This window comes from Chiroxiphia lanceolata, chromosome 9, assembly GCF_009829145.1.
Source record: "Chiroxiphia lanceolata isolate bChiLan1 chromosome 9, bChiLan1.pri, whole genome shotgun sequence".
Classification (NCBI taxonomy): domain Eukaryota; kingdom Metazoa; phylum Chordata; class Aves; order Passeriformes; family Pipridae; genus Chiroxiphia; species Chiroxiphia lanceolata.
In genome coordinates this window covers 16,849,255-16,867,593 of record NC_045645.1, presented here as the reverse complement: position 1 = coordinate 16,867,593, position 18,339 = coordinate 16,849,255, and the positions used below count along the sequence as shown (strand labels likewise).

Genomic DNA, 18,339 nt, shown 5'->3' with positions numbered 1-18,339 from the left:
TTAATTCTACCCTCTGTTTCCGTAATGACTGTGTCTCTTCGTCCCTATAAACACAGGGGCTGGGCAGCAGTTCTTGGAGACAAGAACAGTAGTTGCTGACACAGGAAGGATAATGCCAACAATGAGGCATTATTTTCAAGAAACTACAGCAATCGTAGCATGGGTGTCCAGGCTGCACACTGGACAGACACTTCAGCTGTTCAAACCCAGTTCTAAGCTTCAGCAAGAAATCTCTCCACAGGAAGTCAGATAAAGAGAGTTGTGTAAGTTGCATTTTATTAGACAGAGGTGGATTTGATACATGTTATATCTTAATTTTCCATTTTTCTTGTTCAGACATGTTGAGTGTATGGATTTCCCATTTTTTAGTCAAGAAAGAAAAACACATTGCACAAAGCAGCTGCATTCAACAATACAACAAGATACGTATCATTATTCACTTAAAGACTAGAAACGAACCCCAGAAAATTTTCAATCGTTCAGTATGCTAAAATATAGATAAAAAGAGTTAGTTACTGTTTAATGGTAAAATACATTAAAAAAATTCAGGCAAATCTAGAATGAAAACTCGTGACTTTCTTCAGTATGGCACCACTCCATTGTTTCATTATAAATTTGTAAAAGGCACCACACATTAAAACCGTAAAGCAAGAGAGAAAACAAAACCAAGCAACTTTCCATGATTTTCTTTCTGTACAAATACATATGTATCTTAAGGCAGGTGTTTTTATGTGCAAAATACAAGTATACAGGTAAAACCAATGTTGGTATCATATATTCTCAAATTCACTTCTTTTAGCTGTAACATTAGTGTCCAAATATACAGTACAATGAAAACACTTTTCTCTAACAGAGCTCAAAATAGAAGGCAGGCTGGAAATATGGCCCTGATAACAATTAGGTTTTAAATCTGAAGAGCTTTTACGTAGACCTCTTAAAACATGTACAGTCATTCTCTTTTTCTTTTTGTCTCTTCCTTAAGAAAGGTCCATATCAACTTGTTCACTATGTCAGGTTGATCCTGCTGGAGCCAATGACTGGCTTCAGACAAAATAGTTAATCTGAAATGATTTTTAACATAAATCCTTGTAATTTCTGCCATCTCAACTTCCATAAACGCATCTCTTTCTCCCCATAACAGCAGGGTTGGCATGATGACTTCATGGTGCTGCAGAGGTAGGCAGCTTTAAAAATAAAACACACCTAGTTAGGTCTTATTTTAACAAAAAATCATTATGACATGTTTTAGTCAACATAGCTTTTGAAATCAATGCAGTGAATCTCATTGCAGACTTTCTAAGTTTCAAGATATCTCCTACAATACCAAGAAAACATTGTGACTTAAAATTATTTAGTTGTTTTAAGGATGGTGAAATTGTTAGAAGGTGCTTTTACTGTAACGGCAGTTACAGTACTTTTACTCTAATCAGCATTTGATTGCAACAGAGGTCTCATTTTTGGAACATGAAAGATGCTTCAGCACAGCTCAGGAGCCCCATGACCTCTGTAAAAGGGAATGTGGAACAACATGGCCAGAATTCTGTAGGTCACTTGCTTTCCCTTGGTTGATGAATGGCAAGTTTCTGAACCTGCATTATTTACTGCACAACAGCCAAACCAGTAATGTATAAAAAAGATTTTCTGAACAAACTTTTATGACATACTTAAGTACTAGTTTTAACCTTAGTAGTTAGTTAAGAGATTCTGCTCTGTAAAGAGGAACAGACAAAGAAGATGACATGCATTAGTTTAAAATAAGACAAAGAAATGGAGGCTTTGAAGACATTCTTCCTCTACTTACACATTATGTCAACAAATGTTAATAAAAGATCACTTTCAGTGATAATTTAATTTCATTTTGATCGGTGAATTAGGAAAACTCTTAAAATACCTTTTTTACCAGTAAATTTAAATCTCATTTTGCAAACAGCCTGACCTCAGCCACTGAACCATAGCTTATTCATAGTATCAGTTTTAAAAACTGATAATCTGATAATCTCATTCGATGCATTTTTTACCTTTAAAATCCAGTATCCTGGATCTCTTCACTATTTACGTGTGGTGTTTTCACTACTGTAGGGTTTCCTATTTTGTGCCTTGTAAGACTTGTAGCCTGACTTACTTAGATAAAAAATCTACCAGGCTTTTTACACATGCTGCATACATAAACAACCTGTCATTTTTCACTGCCTATGAGCTACACTGTATGTACTTTTAGTCTGGAATATGGGAAATTGTATTATGCCTGAAATTTCTAGAAATTGCCTTTAATAACAATTAACACGCGGATATCACATTTAGGAAGAAGTTCCACTCCTTAAGTGTTAAAGTCTTTGAAAAACAGACTCAGACCTTCATACAGCATTGTTATACAGCTTTTCTGTAAACAAATAGTGAAGTACTTCTTAACTGCTATAAGAGAACTAATGCCATGTTCTAAAAATGTAATATATCAGAAGAAATTCAAGCTCCAGCCCTGTACCTATCTCTCTTAACCAAGCATGACAGAAAAAGCTTTATGATTTTTATTCTCAAAGTGTTTGAATCCAAAGTATAGTGAAGGGAATGGCTGCTGTGCTATTTATAAAAGGATGTGTTGGTGAAGGATGGAAGTAGGTTATTTCAATCATCTATTTGGAAATAGTTTTCCAGAAAAATCAAGCTCTGAAGAATGAAACTCTAAGTGGATAGTAATGAGTTGGTAACCTTTAACATGTAGGTCACCAGTACCAGCCCACTGGGAGTTGTAGTGAATACAAGTCATTAGCATCCAAGTGCTGCTTAACAACTCATATGAGAGAAAGGGAAAATTTCAATCCAGTTTTAGTATTTAAGAATTCACATCCTGTAAGGTCTGACCATCAGAATTGGTGGCAAGAACTGAATGAGCTGAAGATTAATCTTTTCTTTCCAGTCCCAAGCCTTCTGCATCGTGGCTGACAGCAGCTAAAATAAAATTCTCTGAATTCCTTACAGGTATACTTTCATTAGAAAAATAAAGCGAACACTGCACAAACATACACACAAAACACACAGAGGAATTAACAGCTCTGAAGATACTTTCTGATTAATAACTGATACTAGACTTTTTTTGAGCCTGAAAAGGCCTGAAATAGTTTAAACATATAGAAGATTTGTTTCATCTGAGTCCCACAGCCATTCAGCTATCACAGGCACGTCACTGTTGCTGTCAGAGGAGCATCTGGTTAATGTGCACGCTCAGTGATGCGAGGTGCTGTGCCCAACTAACGAACAGGGCTCCGGGCACTCGCGCCTCTCCAGCTCCTCATTAGCCCTTCCCCGGGGCTCCTGCAGAGCAGCTGCCGGGCCGGGAGCGGCTGTGCAGCCACACAGCTCCAGCGCCCTTGGACAGCCCAGCTGATGTCATCGGCTGCTCTCTGCGTAGCTTTAACTAAGTGTGCTGTTTCCAGCGGGGCCATCTCATTTATTGCCCACTGTCATCCGTGTTTGGTGTTGTCTTTCCACTTTCTCTTTCCAGTTTTGTCTCTTAGCCTGTACACGACAGCAACTAGCTCGGATCCTTGTTTTCCTCGCAGTATTTCCCTGCTGATTGCTCTCCTGACAGTGGCAGCATGGATGGCACAGAAAGCAATAAAGGTGGTACTAAATTTGGATCAGGGGAAATGAAAAGTTAATCCACCTCAAACATCTACTGCCTGAGTTTAGGGAAAGAAGGAAATGGTCATTTTAAAGAATATTGGGAAGTTGGTCTTGTGTTAGAGAAGCATGCAGGACGTTTAGCACTGCTGAAGACTGGACAGTAAAGGAAAAACAAGTTCAACGCCACTCTTCTTGATACAGTCCTTCGAGTTAGCTCTATAACTAGAGTATACAGAGTTAAAGCCCTTCTGGCCATGGTTTTGGTAGGTAAAAAGGGGGTGTCAGACATAGTTTTGTAAAGTTACGAGTGAGGGTCACGTACTTGGATGCCGTATTATCTAGTAGTATTGTCTAATAGTAAGCTCTTGATAGATATTATAATTACTTAATATGAATTGTAATGCAAACAATTAATTGATGTTAATTTTTAAGTGTTATTTAGAGGTAGATTTATGGAATTGCCGTGGGTGCTGTGTATGAGGGAGGGCCTTCACTTTATCAGATTTTGAAACAAAAATTTTCCTTATCTGCACTCTGGTTGTTTTGCTGTTTTGTATGGACACCACACAGAACACACGAGGCCTCACCTGCCTTACCCTACCTGCACCCGGTGCCTGGGGAGGCTTCGGAAACAGAGCTGCCGTTCTCCCCCTCTGCCTCACAGTAACATTTTTGAGCTCCAGGGGACTCTGAAATATTTTCCTCTGTTTGAGAACGTTATACTGACCTGAAAATAGTCCTGTAATGGTTAATGGGTCCTGTTAGTGCTCCAGGTTGTGAAAAGACATACAGATAAGCTTCGATATCTTCTGCTGTTAATCTGCAGCCTTTCCTTCCAATTCCAGTGGCCTGGCTGGTAAATAAACTTTTCAGAACCTACAAAAGGAAGAATAAAAAGCTATTACCTAAGATAGCTAGAAAATGTGTTTTCTCTCCTTCAACAGGACATATATTTCTAAAATCTACTTATACATATTTATGAATCTGTTTATGTTCAGAGTTGTAGTGGGTTGACCCTGTCTGGATGCCAGGTACCCACCAAAGCCACTCTATCACTCCCTTCTGTGACTGGACAGGAGGACAGAACATACAACGAAGGGTTCAAATGTTTTTTTTAGAGAGCTATATGTAAAGCACATGGTTAACTTATTTCTAGTGTAACTTACTTCAGAATAATCAAGTACAGACAAATGCCAATATTACCCAGTTACTGAGTTCTGCATCCTGACCGGCCACGTATGAAAGGCAAAGGCAAGTGCAGGCACATACTTTTTTTTTTGGGATGGACCCCAGTAGGTGACAGGGCTGGAGGGAGGATGATTCATGACCTCCCCAGCTGGCTGTGCCCTGTGTGCCTGCAGCACTGGGAGCTCTGCGCTGGGTTGTTTGCATGTAGGAGGGCGTAGGCCTGCAGCTGCTTTGTCCCTTTCTATGTGCTTGCACTTGGCTTTTAAGGTTACACAAAGTGCTGGCCTTGGTTCCTCAGGCAGAATTAATCACCTGGCTGAATGTGATGGCCAGACTCCCAGTCTACCTGCCCTGCAGCAGGCTCTGAGAGGTAAGAGAATGTCCCACTGCCCATGAGAGCTTCAGATAAGTCAGCAGGAGTTCCACAGGCACCAACTATGTCCCAGTGTTATGGGCACAAGTAAAACCAGCTGACTCTCTAGGTGGAGTAATGCACTGCAGTGCTGGAGATTAAAACTGTGTGCCTGAACACCTCCCAGAAGTGCAAGAGTTAATCTCAGTAACTCAATGTACTTATATCCTCCTTTATATAAAGCTTAAGAAGAAAAATCAGAAAGCTCCATATTTTTTCCAGTAATTAGAACTACATCAGAAGGGATCAATGTAGGTGGCAATTCTATTACTCACTGTTAAATATATAAACAAGAGCATTCATTTTGCTCACCTTGAAATCATTTAGTGTAAACATGAATTCAGGAAACCATGGCATTTGGAAAAAGAAGTAGTAACCAGATTTAATCAATTGTGATGGATGTCGTAGAATGTATTCTGAAACAAAAATGCCCATGAATTAAAAATGAAAACTGATGACTCAAACAAAATTACTGTTAATATTACTATTTTTTAAACTTAAAGGAATGTTTTAAAAATATTACATTAAAGCATGCTATGTGACAAAAGATGATTATTGTTTCAGGAGTAAATATATGGTGTGGCCATTATAACATAGTTCTTTTATAAATGTTAATATAAACAGCCAGCAAAACAAAAGTTTGCCAAAGATTAAGTGAGGACAGTGACACTGGGGAGTTTAATCGAATTATAGGTTTTCACTTAGAGATCTATGTGTGTAGCTAGTCCAAAGCATTTTTTTCACAGATGTGGAATAAAGGGCATAAATAAAAATATTTAGGTATTTCTCTCATCAATGATGTGATGCACAGAAATCTATAGATGATGATCCACTGACATTCTAAAGACTGCATCACTCTTGTTCACAGAAGTACAGATTTTTTCTGACAGTTGTCTACTTGGCAATTTCAAGAACCGTAATCAAGGTTATATAGAGTAACTTTTTAAAGATTTTTAAAAGTAATTTTAAAAGACACTGGAGCATATATAACAAAAGAAAATGATACAGACATGCATTAACTCTTTTAAAAATTGTAAATTTGTATCTTCAGTGAGTTACAAGAGCCAACACTGACATTCAAATATCTAACTTCCTCAAAGCAAGCACACAATGTGTACGGGTACTAGGAATTCTAGAACTTATCCTTTACAGGTCCAAATTCAGAAAGGTAAAACTACATTCCCAACATAGGAGGTATCTCTGAAATATTAATTCTGACAATGAATAAAAATGGGGTTTAAACCAATGTAAACTGAAGTGTCAGCTATCTTCTAAACGTTCATATCTTACACATTCTTAAATTGCATTACCCATTATATTTTTCCTTGCTAGACCATCACTGCTAACTTTACTTTTCTCCACTATTTATAAACTGTGTATTTTCATTTAACCCACAATAGAACAAATTTGATCTAGGGAGAATTTATCAAGCTACAGAGCAGATTTTGTACTTCAACAAATATGCAAACAAATACTGTAATAAAATGTAATTGTCTCCACAGCCTGGCTCCTGCTGTCAGTGAAAATACTGCAAAAAGCTCCTACTTCCTCATGTGATGAACAGACCTCTCTTGGGGTAAGTGTGGCTTTACTACCTGACAAAATGTTCTTTAGTATCTTAGAAAGGTGCCCAAAACCACTGTGAGAACAACATATGTGGATGGTTCTGATTCTACAGTGGTGTAAGATCTGATTTATATTCAACTGAAATGAAAATTAAAGCTGCGCTGAATATTCTTAGCTAATTCTAGGGAAATTAGGTGATTTGTTAAATGGAAATGGGTAAGGCCAGCAATTGAAAAAATTGAAATTAGGGAGATACTACTTTCATTTTCATTATGGAATGTTGATTAATCCCTATGAAATGTTTTGTAATTCTGGGTAGTAGACAAAGTCTATCACACAACAAATTCTGCTAGTGCACCTCAGTCCTTTTTTCAGCTCAGTACTAGTACATCTAGTAAGGGTACTAGTACTGGTATAGTAGCATCTAGTAAGTAGCCTGGAAGGCTGTTGTCTTCTGATGAATATTGTACCAGATCATAAATTATTGCTTGTCACCTAAATTGGGATTTAATTCTAATGTCTGAGTCACATTTATACAAAGGCTGGTTTATGCAGATTTAATAATGCAGTGAGGCCTTAACCAAAGTATAACACAATACACACCCCTCTTCAGAGAATTTTATCCTGCCAAAGTGGAACAAAACAGATTCATGTCTATGAAAATTATGTTTGTGGACCTTCAAGGTTTACTAAAAAAATCAGTAAATTTTGTTGCAAGCACTCCCAACTTCCTACAATAAATTTATTTCCAAAAGTCAGATACTTGATAAAATACATTATAAAATGATACTTCATAAAATACAGCCCAGATTGTGAGAAGCATGGAGTACTGGCAGCTTATCTACTGAACATCTAACGGGGCAGGTAGTTGGTTCTCAAAGCAAACATAATCATAATGGAAGTGCAGATACTTTGCAAAGACTACTGTAAAACTCACCTGTAAATACAGAAGGATGAGGGAAATTAACCACAATGAGCTTAGTCACCATTTCAGGATAACAAATAGCCACTAACCAAGCGATCATTCCTCCCCAGTCATGGCCAATCAACACACACTTGTTGTATCCTACCACATAAACACAGATACATGCTTTTATTTCAATGGTATTAGTATCTGTAGAAATTATCACATACAATAATGATTTCATAATTGCACAAAATAGGTGGTTCAGCACATTTATTAATGTAACTTCAGTACTGCCCTGCTTCCATTACTAATGGTCAGAAAAAATAGTCCACTGGTATACTTTAAAAATGTAAGAATATTTAAAATTGTTTAATTGAACTTCATTAAACTTTAACTGTACTACCTCCATGTCAACCTAAAGTCACTCAGTATCCAGACTGCCACCCCGTTTACATCTTGGCCAGTACAGGGTCAGACAGACAGTTCAACTTGCAGTCATTGTAATGCATGTACATTTGTCATGTTTAGAGAGTTTGGAGTTTGAAACTGCAGACAAAAAGATGGAGCAATCTGCTAAGCCCCTCCTGAACAAAACTAATCCTCATGAATTTCTCTGAATATGGGAGGTTATCTAAGCACTCAACACCACCATTATGCAAAAAGTGGGCATTATACTTCATAGCCATATACACAGCATATATATGCACACCTATATATATACTGACTAGGCCCACAGCTTTTCTCCGTAAGCTGTTGTGTTGGCAATTTTTAAAGTTGTTGACATTCACATACTTATTCTTCCATCAACAAAAATGCTATTTAACAGCAATAAAAGAATCATGTGGGATAACGACTGAGGTTTTGAAAGTCTAACTATTCCTTCTTTAAGCACTGCTGGAACACACACTGTACTGTCAGATACCACCACCCTCCTCACTGAGGACTGGAACACTGAGCACATACACTGCAAATGAAACATATAAAAGCCAAGATTTCTAGAATTCTGACATAAATTTGGACAGAGTTGTCAAAGCACCTTATAAACCTTCTTGAATATAAATCTTTTGGAGCACTTTTGATATAATCAGGTTCTCCAAAAGAATTTAACTTAGGGTTAGAACAAAGATAACAAGCCTCTGAAATACTTTATCCAAAAAATTTTAAATCCCTATGAAATTGAATTATGCTGAGAGCACTTCTCAAGCATGACCACGGCATTACCGTGGAGATTAACAAAACCAGCAAAGGCTGGAAAATGTAAACACAGTGTGGGGACTGCCCGCCCAATCTTTTGACAATGCTCAAACATCACAAGCAAAGCAAATTCTAAATTCAAACCTCAGAACTGGAATCACTGCTTTACTGTTTCTTCATATGAGATGAAATAAGTGATTTCACCATCACTGGAGTATCCAGGGAATTTAAATGACTCAGAGAATGACAATCTAATCTCCCGTGTTGCTATTGGTAGGAAATACCCTTCACCAGGTGTTACAATTTATCTCCCAAACAGCGACGCTTCAAACTGAACTGGAGGGGCAAATTTTGCAGGCTCACTTCGGCTCTAGAGCATTACACTAGGTATTTGTGTGTCCCTTGTTCTCCCTTCTGTTCTTCTCTTCTCTCTGTTGTATAAGACAGAGTGATTCAGCTCTGGAGAACTGACTACTGTGCAGGAGTAGTATTTTGGGAGAGTTTTTTGGGTTTCTTTTAATACAGCAGATGTACTCTCATCATTTCTATAAAGCCCACAATATTTACTCTGTCTTGTTTGTGCAAGAAAAATGTCACCTGATTTAAATTCTTTGTTCTGGAAGTGCTAATTCAAAACATTATCCTCTAAGTGCAAGGAGCAAAGACTGTCTTAGGGATAAAGACCAGAGGTTTGTACTGCTGAATTTCATAGCACATAGGAAAGATTTTTTTTTTAAACTCATGATGGAAAAATCATCTTTACCTGTTGTTTATACTGACATACACATCATAATTAGAAAACAACCCTTTTTCATTTATAATAATCCATAAAATACAAGTATCCTTAGATTTATACCTATATGTATCTTTGATGTGTATATATTAAAAAGACTGGAGTTTAAGAAAAAACAGTTCTAGATCTTTATGGGTTTTTCTTGCTAGAAAATCAAGTAATCTACAAGTCAAGTAGGTTGTCTTCTACTAACGCACCTAGAGATTCCAAAATGTCCTTTATGTCTGCTATCAGGCAATCTAACTTGTAACTTTCTTTGTGAGAAGGAGCATCTGTTTCTCCATAGCCTCTCAAATCCAGGGCCACCACTCGATATTCACTTTTAAATTCCCGCAATTGATGGCGCCAAGAATACCTAACAAAGAGGAAAAAAAGTTGGAGTTATAAGGTCAAGCAGTATGATATCAAAATGCACTCAATGCTTTTGCACCCAAATAACTGAGGGTAAATTAGCATGGCTTTCTTTGCAATGAGATTCCTTTTCCTTTCTGTGCTACGCCGATGGTCCTTTGTGGCTACAGTAGTTTTCTGTTCCCTTCTTGAATTTGCCAGTAAGGAAGTGCAGCTGCCAGAAAGGGGGCATGGCCAGAGCTGGGGTGTTTCAACAATTCCTGGAGTCTGGTACAGTCCCTTTGCAGCAAAGGAAGGAGGCATAAACCAGAGCATAGAGAGGACTATTCTGTGTTATCCTTGGAGCCACAGTATTAACAAAATATAAGGTCTGAAAAGCTGTCTCTTCTCCCTGACTTACTGACACACACATTTTGATGGAGCAGGGAAACATGCCTCAAGGCATGGTTGATTTTTTTTTTTATTCAGAAAAACAATGTTAGATAATTCATACACTAAATAACCCGAAGAAAGAAATTAAATTAATAACAAATGAATTTGGTAAAGTTTGTGGGATTTATATTTCATCTGTGTCTCTTTAATACCAGAACTGTTCCAGAACAAGCTGTCTCAATGTGTTGGTGCTATACAGAATATTTCATTCCTTGTGTTTCTATGGAAAAGAGTGATAACATTACACACATCAAAAGACATACAAAAATAAGAACTTGGGCAAAGGCCTGGGCTATTCCTCATTCTGTAACAGTATGTAGTGATTAGATGTGTGTTATGAAGCAAAAATAACAAGAAAATGGTGGGTCTCATCCTGCACAGAGTATTTGCCCTTCAGCTGTTACTGAAACCAGATAAATTTCAGAATAGCTAGTACCAAGACACACATGGCCTTTTATTACACTGTAATAGAGAGATACATGAATCCTTCTCAGAATATTTAATAGTGGCTGTATCCCACTGTGGTAGCTTTTATTTCTGCTTGTTTCAACAGTCTCAGATAAAGGATATAGAACATTTGGATCATCAGTGGTCGTAGCAGTGATGCACAGAATTCTACCTTAATCCAAATAGTGTTTATATCAGACCATTGGCTCTTCTACTTGATCTTTGCCTTCAGCCTATTAGTAATATTCAATAATATTACAGGTACACTCAATGATATGAATCTGTATTCATATAATCAAAACAGTCAAACATTTTCATTTCAGTGCCATATAATGCAAAGATAAGGTTTAGCTGAGATCTCCAGGAATGAATCTTTTAAAGGCATTATATAACGACCTGGAAGCTGAATTTGCCATGGTAACTGTTGCAGCTTTTCTATGTACTTCAGTTAGAAGAAAGAACCAGTCCCATAAATAAATAAATTAACTATTTTTGTTTTCAGAAGATGTCTATGAGCTGTCCTCATCTTCTGTTTTCACGACAGTCCATCAATCACCAAATGTCTGACCTACCAAATGGGTAGGTTTCATATTTGAAGAAATCCTTTTACCACATATGATATGTAACTGTTGGACAACTGCTTTGCAAACAGAATTTGGAAATGTTGTGAATGCTTCTACGTTCATAAGGTTCAGTCATAGAAACTATTTTGAGACTTTTTGATCCCTTTCTCTCTAAAAGGCGAGTTGTACAAAATTTAGCAGCTCACACACAAATCTTATAGGTAGCCAGCTGTCTCAACACATTACGCCCAATTTAAAATATTTTATTATTGTCTTTCCACAACATTGGTATTGATTTTCAAGTTCTTATGCACCTAATGCACTTAGTGGCTCTGGTGCATTATATTCTTAAGTGATCTTTCATGTTCAGACATTCTCTATCACTCACTATGGTCAGTATTGTTTGGTTATATTTGTCCTATTTATAACCTTGAGACATTTGAAGGCAGAGGATTTGTTACAATTAAGAACTCTGACTGTGGATCATATCCTTTTTATTTTCCTAGACAAACAGTACAAATTTGATGCTGCTTTAAATCTCTCTTAAATTGTGGTTATTTTATCTTGTGCTCTCAGAACAATCGCTATTCCTGCATAAAAAAATCTTTGCTGATTGAATGAACAACCCAACCTGAGTATTGGTAGCATAACTGTTTTACAGACTATTTGCATAGCATGTAGTCTTCTTTTTAAAAACAGTGATATGAGCTATGCTACTGGTGGTCCCAGTGACCTGTATAACAGGTTTTTTATTCATCATTTTTGAATGGTCAGATAATACAATATATTAGCCATCACTTATAGCATGACTCACCATTCTAAACTGTAAGAACGGCTATCTGCTTTTTAAAAGTAATATACTTGATCTCAGTAGAATATGTATGTAAACTGCTAATTTTTCCATTCCCCCTGTAGGGGAAATCAGCTGCACTCTCATTGCCTGTGTTAGAATATGCTTTATGCAAGGTATGCATAATGTTTGCATAGAATATGCACTGCTCCATCTAACAGTCTTTTCAATCAAAGTTTGCAGTTTTAATAATTTTAGATAGCAATTTACTATTAGAACAATCTACTTCTTTGAAAATTTACCTTAAACATGACTCTCTACCATCATCCTCAAGGCCATTAGTATCTATGGGAAATTGCTGCTGAGGGAAGAGAGCTGACCTTTGTTTTACCTGGGTCAGTTTGTCATGGTATGACCTTAGTCCAAATTGAAAGATGACAGTTGCAACGGTGGACCCTAGCTCCATACCTGAGTTTAGGAAGGAAAAAGGATCGTTTAACTTGCTGAACTACTGGCATTAGCACTTCCTTTATTCCCTTATTGGTTTTTTGGTAGCAAGGTCTGTAAGCCATGCTTCACTAGTTAAACCTGACAATGACAGCCTTTGGTTAAATCATTAGACACATGACTGCTTTTCACTGTTATAAACAAACATTTAGGATTGTGTTTGATTCATCATTCGTCTTGTGATGAACTAATAATAGAATCTTTTTCCCTGAGTAGCATTCTGAAATTAGGCTGCACAATAGCCTATAGAACTCATAGTTCTTCACCTTCCTCAGTTAAAAATTAAGGTATAGTATTTTTAATAAACAGAGCAATCCATATTGCTTATCCTTATTTTAATACCCTCTGCAATAATTCATGAGTTTATCCATATAGTACAAGTGCTATCCAAAGAGGAAATTTGTTAAAAATGAGCAGTTCCTCCCCAAAGTTTGAAGAAAAGGGTACATACCTGGCGAAAAGTGAATTGAAAATGCAAAAAAGATGGTTGGTTTGTGTTAGTCTGCAGGAATTTTTTGTGGATGCTGTAGTTAAAAAAATGTTTCCATGGTTTGTTGCCTACTAAAACTTCATGCCATTAGTACTCATAAACATATATAATGGATCACACTGGGGATATTTAGGTTGAGATGTTCGCTCTTGGGTATCTTATGCAGCCTCTTTTATATAAGAAAAGCATGTAGGGAGTTTTACCAGAATTCTGGAAAGCCATGAAGTAGCAGCATCAGTGGTTTACCCCTTTCTCCAGCAGCCACATAGTGGAATCGTAACCCTGAATCCTAAAATGAGAGAAAAAGAAGTGTGCTTTTATTGCTGCATAAAACTGCTATTCTGGGATTTGAGAATGATGATTGTTTCAGACAATATTCTAAGAAACAATATATTGCAGCTGAAAAAAATTCAAATTATTAGTTTTGAAGCTGAAGCCTTCTGTGCTTCTGAGAGCCAGCACGTGCTACACGCTGGCAATGCTGAGTATCCCACACCCAGGCAATGCTGAGTATCCCACACCCTCGCCACCACAGCTTTCCCCAGGGAGGACTATCTCTGGTACCTGCCAGGCTGTGTGAGTGTGTGCTGGTCCAGCAATGAGCACAACAATGCTCCTGACACAGCCCTGGCTCTGTGACTGGGAAATGCAGGTTACTGTCGAAGCAAACTCCTTACTTTCACATGGACGCCAGTCATGTGCTTTACAGAAAGACTTTGAGACACAGTATACTTTAAATGCACTTTCAATCTTTCAGTTAGCTTGTAAGGTTATGCAGCTATTTAAAACCATCACATTGCATTCTGGCATGATAAAGGACCGCATGGATTCTTCAGAACAAAAAGCAATCAAAATTAAGTAACTAGAAAGCAAGTAGTTTTTGCTAGTTTTTACTATTCAAGGTTTCAGACTCACTCCAGAAAATTAAGCCTTAATGTTATAATGTTCTTTCTGCACTGTCTGTAGTCACTGGTTTTGATGCATTTTTTAAGAAAATGGGTCTTATGGGAATTACAAGCAGACAAGTTACTTATTGCAGAGGCTGAACACTGAAATGCTACTGAAGTGAATGGATGTACACAAGCTTACACTGACTCAAGGTCAAATCCAGTAGAATTTAAACTAACTGAGATTATGACCCAGAGGTTTTTACTGAATTCTGACACAGTAGATGCAGAAGTTGGGAGTTAGCTCACAAAATACTGTTTAGAAGTCACATGAAGGAAATGGCAGGAAGAAAGGTTGTACAGCTCCTGAATTAATGTCAGAGCCTCCATTGTTTCTGCTATTTCAAAAAGGAAGGAAAAATCCCATGCCTTTTGCTGTACATCAAGAGCTAATATCAGGGCAAGGATCACAAATGCATACAAAAAGGTTTTATTGCCAAAGATGCTTCAAATGTTCTGAGATATCTTAGCACTGATAAGTTACTAAACAGCTACAAAACAATTAGCTTACATCCTGATTCTCAAAAGGGCTCCACAGAGAGAACTATTTGGATTTTTTATACTTGCTATGGATATAACAGGGACTTTTGCTCAGTTTTGCCCCAAATGACGCTGATATTTCACCTCTGGGATGCCAATGAACTTGAAGTCCTTAAAGGTAAAATAAATTCCTAGTAAATTTTAGGACCATTACATCATCTGTACAGTTCTCCAGATCACTCTGCCTTTGATCCTTTTATATTTAAAAAAGTAGAAGTTTCTCAATTTCCTTCCACAGTTTCTCTTCTCAGTTTAATGAGTAGTGGGCAATTGCTCCTCCATGCTGTTTCTTTCAGTTAGTGTCCTCTAGGGATTTACCCTCAATGCTGTTATTTTAATCTATTTGTTGCTTTTAAGGACATCCCTTTTACTCATACAAATTCAATCACCACTCGAACAGCAGCAGTTTAAATGTTACGTACCCCGAACTCTAACCATCTAACCTTTTCAGTTGCTGCTTTCTGTCCCCTTTTTTCCACCCCCAAAACAGACATAGGATGTTGCCATCTTTTCTGAAATGGACTGTTTTCTTTGTTTTGTTGAAATCTGCACAGATCTGTAGGATATGTGTGTTTGGAAAAAAAAACCATTAGCCTGCTGTTATCCAAGAGCAAGAGTTTCTTATTTCCTGAAATGAGTGATCGACTGTCATATTGACAGCAATTTGATTTGCCCCCAAATGCTCTTCTACTACTGTCACACCCCTCTCACTTCCCCAGCAGCCCATTAATTTACTGCTTTGTGCTACAAGAAAAAAAGGATGTCATACAAGTAAAAAAGTCCACACCGCTAGCAAAAGAAGACAAGCAAATCATAAGAAAATGAGGGTCAATAATTTATATTAGTACTGCCTGGCATGAAACCATCTGCACAGAACCCTGAGAACAGAGTATTAAAAATAGCACTCGACAAAATTTGCTGTGCATTCTTTGCTCACCCATAGCTGCAAAAGAAATCTAGAAAATACAACTTCATTTAGAGCATTTCGTAAAGGAGCAAATCGCAGGTAGAGACCTGAGACAAGCACCCAAATTGACTGTGGTGGCTTTAACTGTACAACCTGAGGGACAGCGCTTAGTTTCTTACTCTATGTTTTTCCCTGCGACTCTGATGCGCGGCTGGCCAAACAGAAAATCCCAGCGAACGCAGAGGCGGCGCGGGGAGCGGCGGGGTGCGGGAGACCCAGGGCGGGCGAGCCCCTCACCCGCCCACCCAGGGGGCTCCGCACCCCGGAGGGGCACCGCTTCCCCCCGGGGCGGACAGGCCGGGCCCGGCCTAAAGCCCCTCAGCGAGCGCGGCCGGCACGGCACCGCTCCGGGGGCAGCGCGGAAAGGCGCGGTGTGAGCGCAGGTGGGCGAGCAGGCACGGCAAGGCGGGCAGGGGTGCCACGCACAAGGGGTACCATGCATAGGGGCTGCCATGCACAGAGCACCCCGCGAACAGCAGGGCAGGCAGAGGTACCATGCACAGGGGCTGCCATGCAGAGAGCACCCCGCGAACAGCAGGGCAGGCGGGGGTGCCATGCACAGCACACCCACGCACAGCAGGGCGGGCAGGGGTACCATGCACAGGGGGTGCCACGCACAACGCGGGGGTGCAGCGCGCACAGCGGGGCCCGCGCCCCGCGCCCCCGCCCGCGCCCTCACCTTGATGCGGACGTAGCAGTGGGTGCCCAGGGAGGGGTCGTTGAGGCAGGCAGGGGGGTTCTCCCGCACCACCCAGCGGAAGGTCTCACCCGGCCGCCGGCCGATGCTCCAGAGCAGCCGCAGCCCGGCGATGCAGACGCACACCCCGCAGTAGCTGTACACCAGCGCCCAGAAGAGCAGCGCCCGGGCGGCCACCATCACCCGGCGGGCGGGCGGCGGGCACGCAGCGCCGGGTCTCGCCATCGGGCCCCGCCGCCGCCGAACCCGCCGGCCGGGAGGGGCTCGAGCGCCGCCGCCGCCAGGAGCCGCCCGAGCGGAGGCACCGGGAGCGGCGGCGGAGGCGCGCCCGCCCCGCGGCCCTCGCCCCGCGCCGCCGGCGGGCACGGCACGGACACGGCACGGACACAGCGCCGGCCGCCCGCCCCGCCCGGCTGCACGGCCTGGGCTCGCCGGACCCCGGGCGGCGTCTCGGGAGATGCCGAGGGCGCGCCCAACTGCGGAGGGCTCGGCCACGGGGGGCTCTGCTCCCCAAGTATTTCTCGGTGAAACGGAGAGAAGCCGCCTCTGGGGCGGTGGGGCGCGGCTGTGTCACCTGCGCGCTCCGCCAGAGCCGCCAGACACCGGGACGCGCTCGGAATGTCATTGGGAGCAGCGCGGCCGGGGCCGGCGGGCCAGCCCCGCCACCCGGCCTGCCCCGGGCCCGGCGGCGATCACGCTCCGAACACGTCCTTGACTGCTCGTACCTTATTTACGTGCCAGAGGTGGACAGGTGTAAGTGTGGGGCTGTGCCCTTCCACTGTAGTGTGTTTCAAGACTACATTCTTTCACTTCTGCCTCACTACTATACCCATTTAAAGGTGATTTTGTAAATGTATTACAATTTTAGTCATTGTATGCTATTACTAATGAGTATTTCTTAAAAAGATATGAATTTTGAGCTCCAGCACCAAAATTTATATATTTTTTTAAATGTGACTTGTTCTGTACTGAGATCTCAACCCCTCAAGGCTGATTTTAGAAGCTGAACAATCATCTATGCCTGTCCATTAGTTGTAAATCACTGCAAGCACAAGCAAAGGAGTCACAGTCACATACGAGGCCACAGATGCCAGGGTAAGAAGAAAGGCTCCAGTCTATCTGGTATTAACCTACTGATATGCAGGGTAAAGGGTAATTTAGAACCAGAATAGTTCATGTAATCCAAAATTGTAAGAAGAAGTATAACTATGCTGAACAATTGATTTGGCAGGTCATAAGAGTTCAGGTTATGAAAAATTTCAGTTTACTAGTTCTGGGAAATAACAAAATGTGGACAAGGTATTTGCTAACTACAAGAAAATTGTAGTCAAGAATTGAGCTTGCATGTCAAATCCTGTCAAGTCCTGATCCAACTCACTGCACAGCCTGCTCATCTTTACTGCTGGATCTCAACCCCTTGCTTCTAGAGGATACGGGCAAGGCTTGGGGAGGCCACATGAAGGTCACAGCTAATATGTAGGCTTATGTACAGCTGCTTCCCTTTTGAGGGGTGGGGTCGCTAAATGTTACTTGAGTTTGATGAAAACCAAAATTTGTTCTTGATCCAGGTGAATCTGTAGGATTAGAATCTAACTTCCAAGAAATGTTTTTGCTTTGTCCAGCAGTGCAAGTAGAAGCTGGTACAAAGGCATCATCCATCTGTTAACTCTAAGATATGTAATTCAGTGGGCTATTTTTTAAAAAATTAGATAAGCGTGTATGCAGGCAGAATATATAAAATTTTTCACTATGCACGGAACACAGCTTGTAGACGACTTTTGTCTGTAACATACCAAATGCTTTCTCCTACTCGTTCTAAATTCAGACTTACAAATATAGGCACTGATGTTGAATCCTAGTCCCGCTGAAGGCAGCGACAGAATTCTGCTTTCAACAAGATTTTTCTTTTTTTAAAAAAAATAAAATA

The 18,339-nt window shown here is 40.2% G+C and overlaps 1 protein-coding gene and 1 long non-coding RNA gene across 2 annotated transcripts in view; one reads left to right on the top strand and one right to left on the bottom strand.

Moving 5' to 3' along the window:
• LOC116790765 overlaps positions 1 to 18,339 on the top strand; it is a 43,467-nt gene that overhangs the window by 561 nt on the left and 24,567 nt on the right. Inside the window, exon 2 of the long non-coding RNA XR_004358485.1 lies at positions 6,724 to 6,797. This is a non-coding gene — a long non-coding RNA (uncharacterized LOC116790765). The remainder of the gene's footprint in view (positions 1 to 6,723; positions 6,798 to 18,339) is intronic.
• Positions 246 to 16,651, bottom strand: EPHX4 (epoxide hydrolase 4). The gene is made up of 7 exons (XM_032696111.1): positions 16,395 to 16,651; positions 13,465 to 13,550; positions 9,879 to 10,036; positions 7,725 to 7,853; positions 5,534 to 5,637; positions 4,349 to 4,497; positions 246 to 1,184 (listed from the first exon to the last, which is right to left on the bottom strand). The coding sequence occupies exons 1-7, from the start codon at positions 16,635 to 16,637 to the stop codon at positions 950 to 952; spliced, it is 1,104 nt and encodes a 367-aa protein (XP_032552002.1). The 5' UTR covers positions 16,638 to 16,651; the 3' UTR covers positions 246 to 949.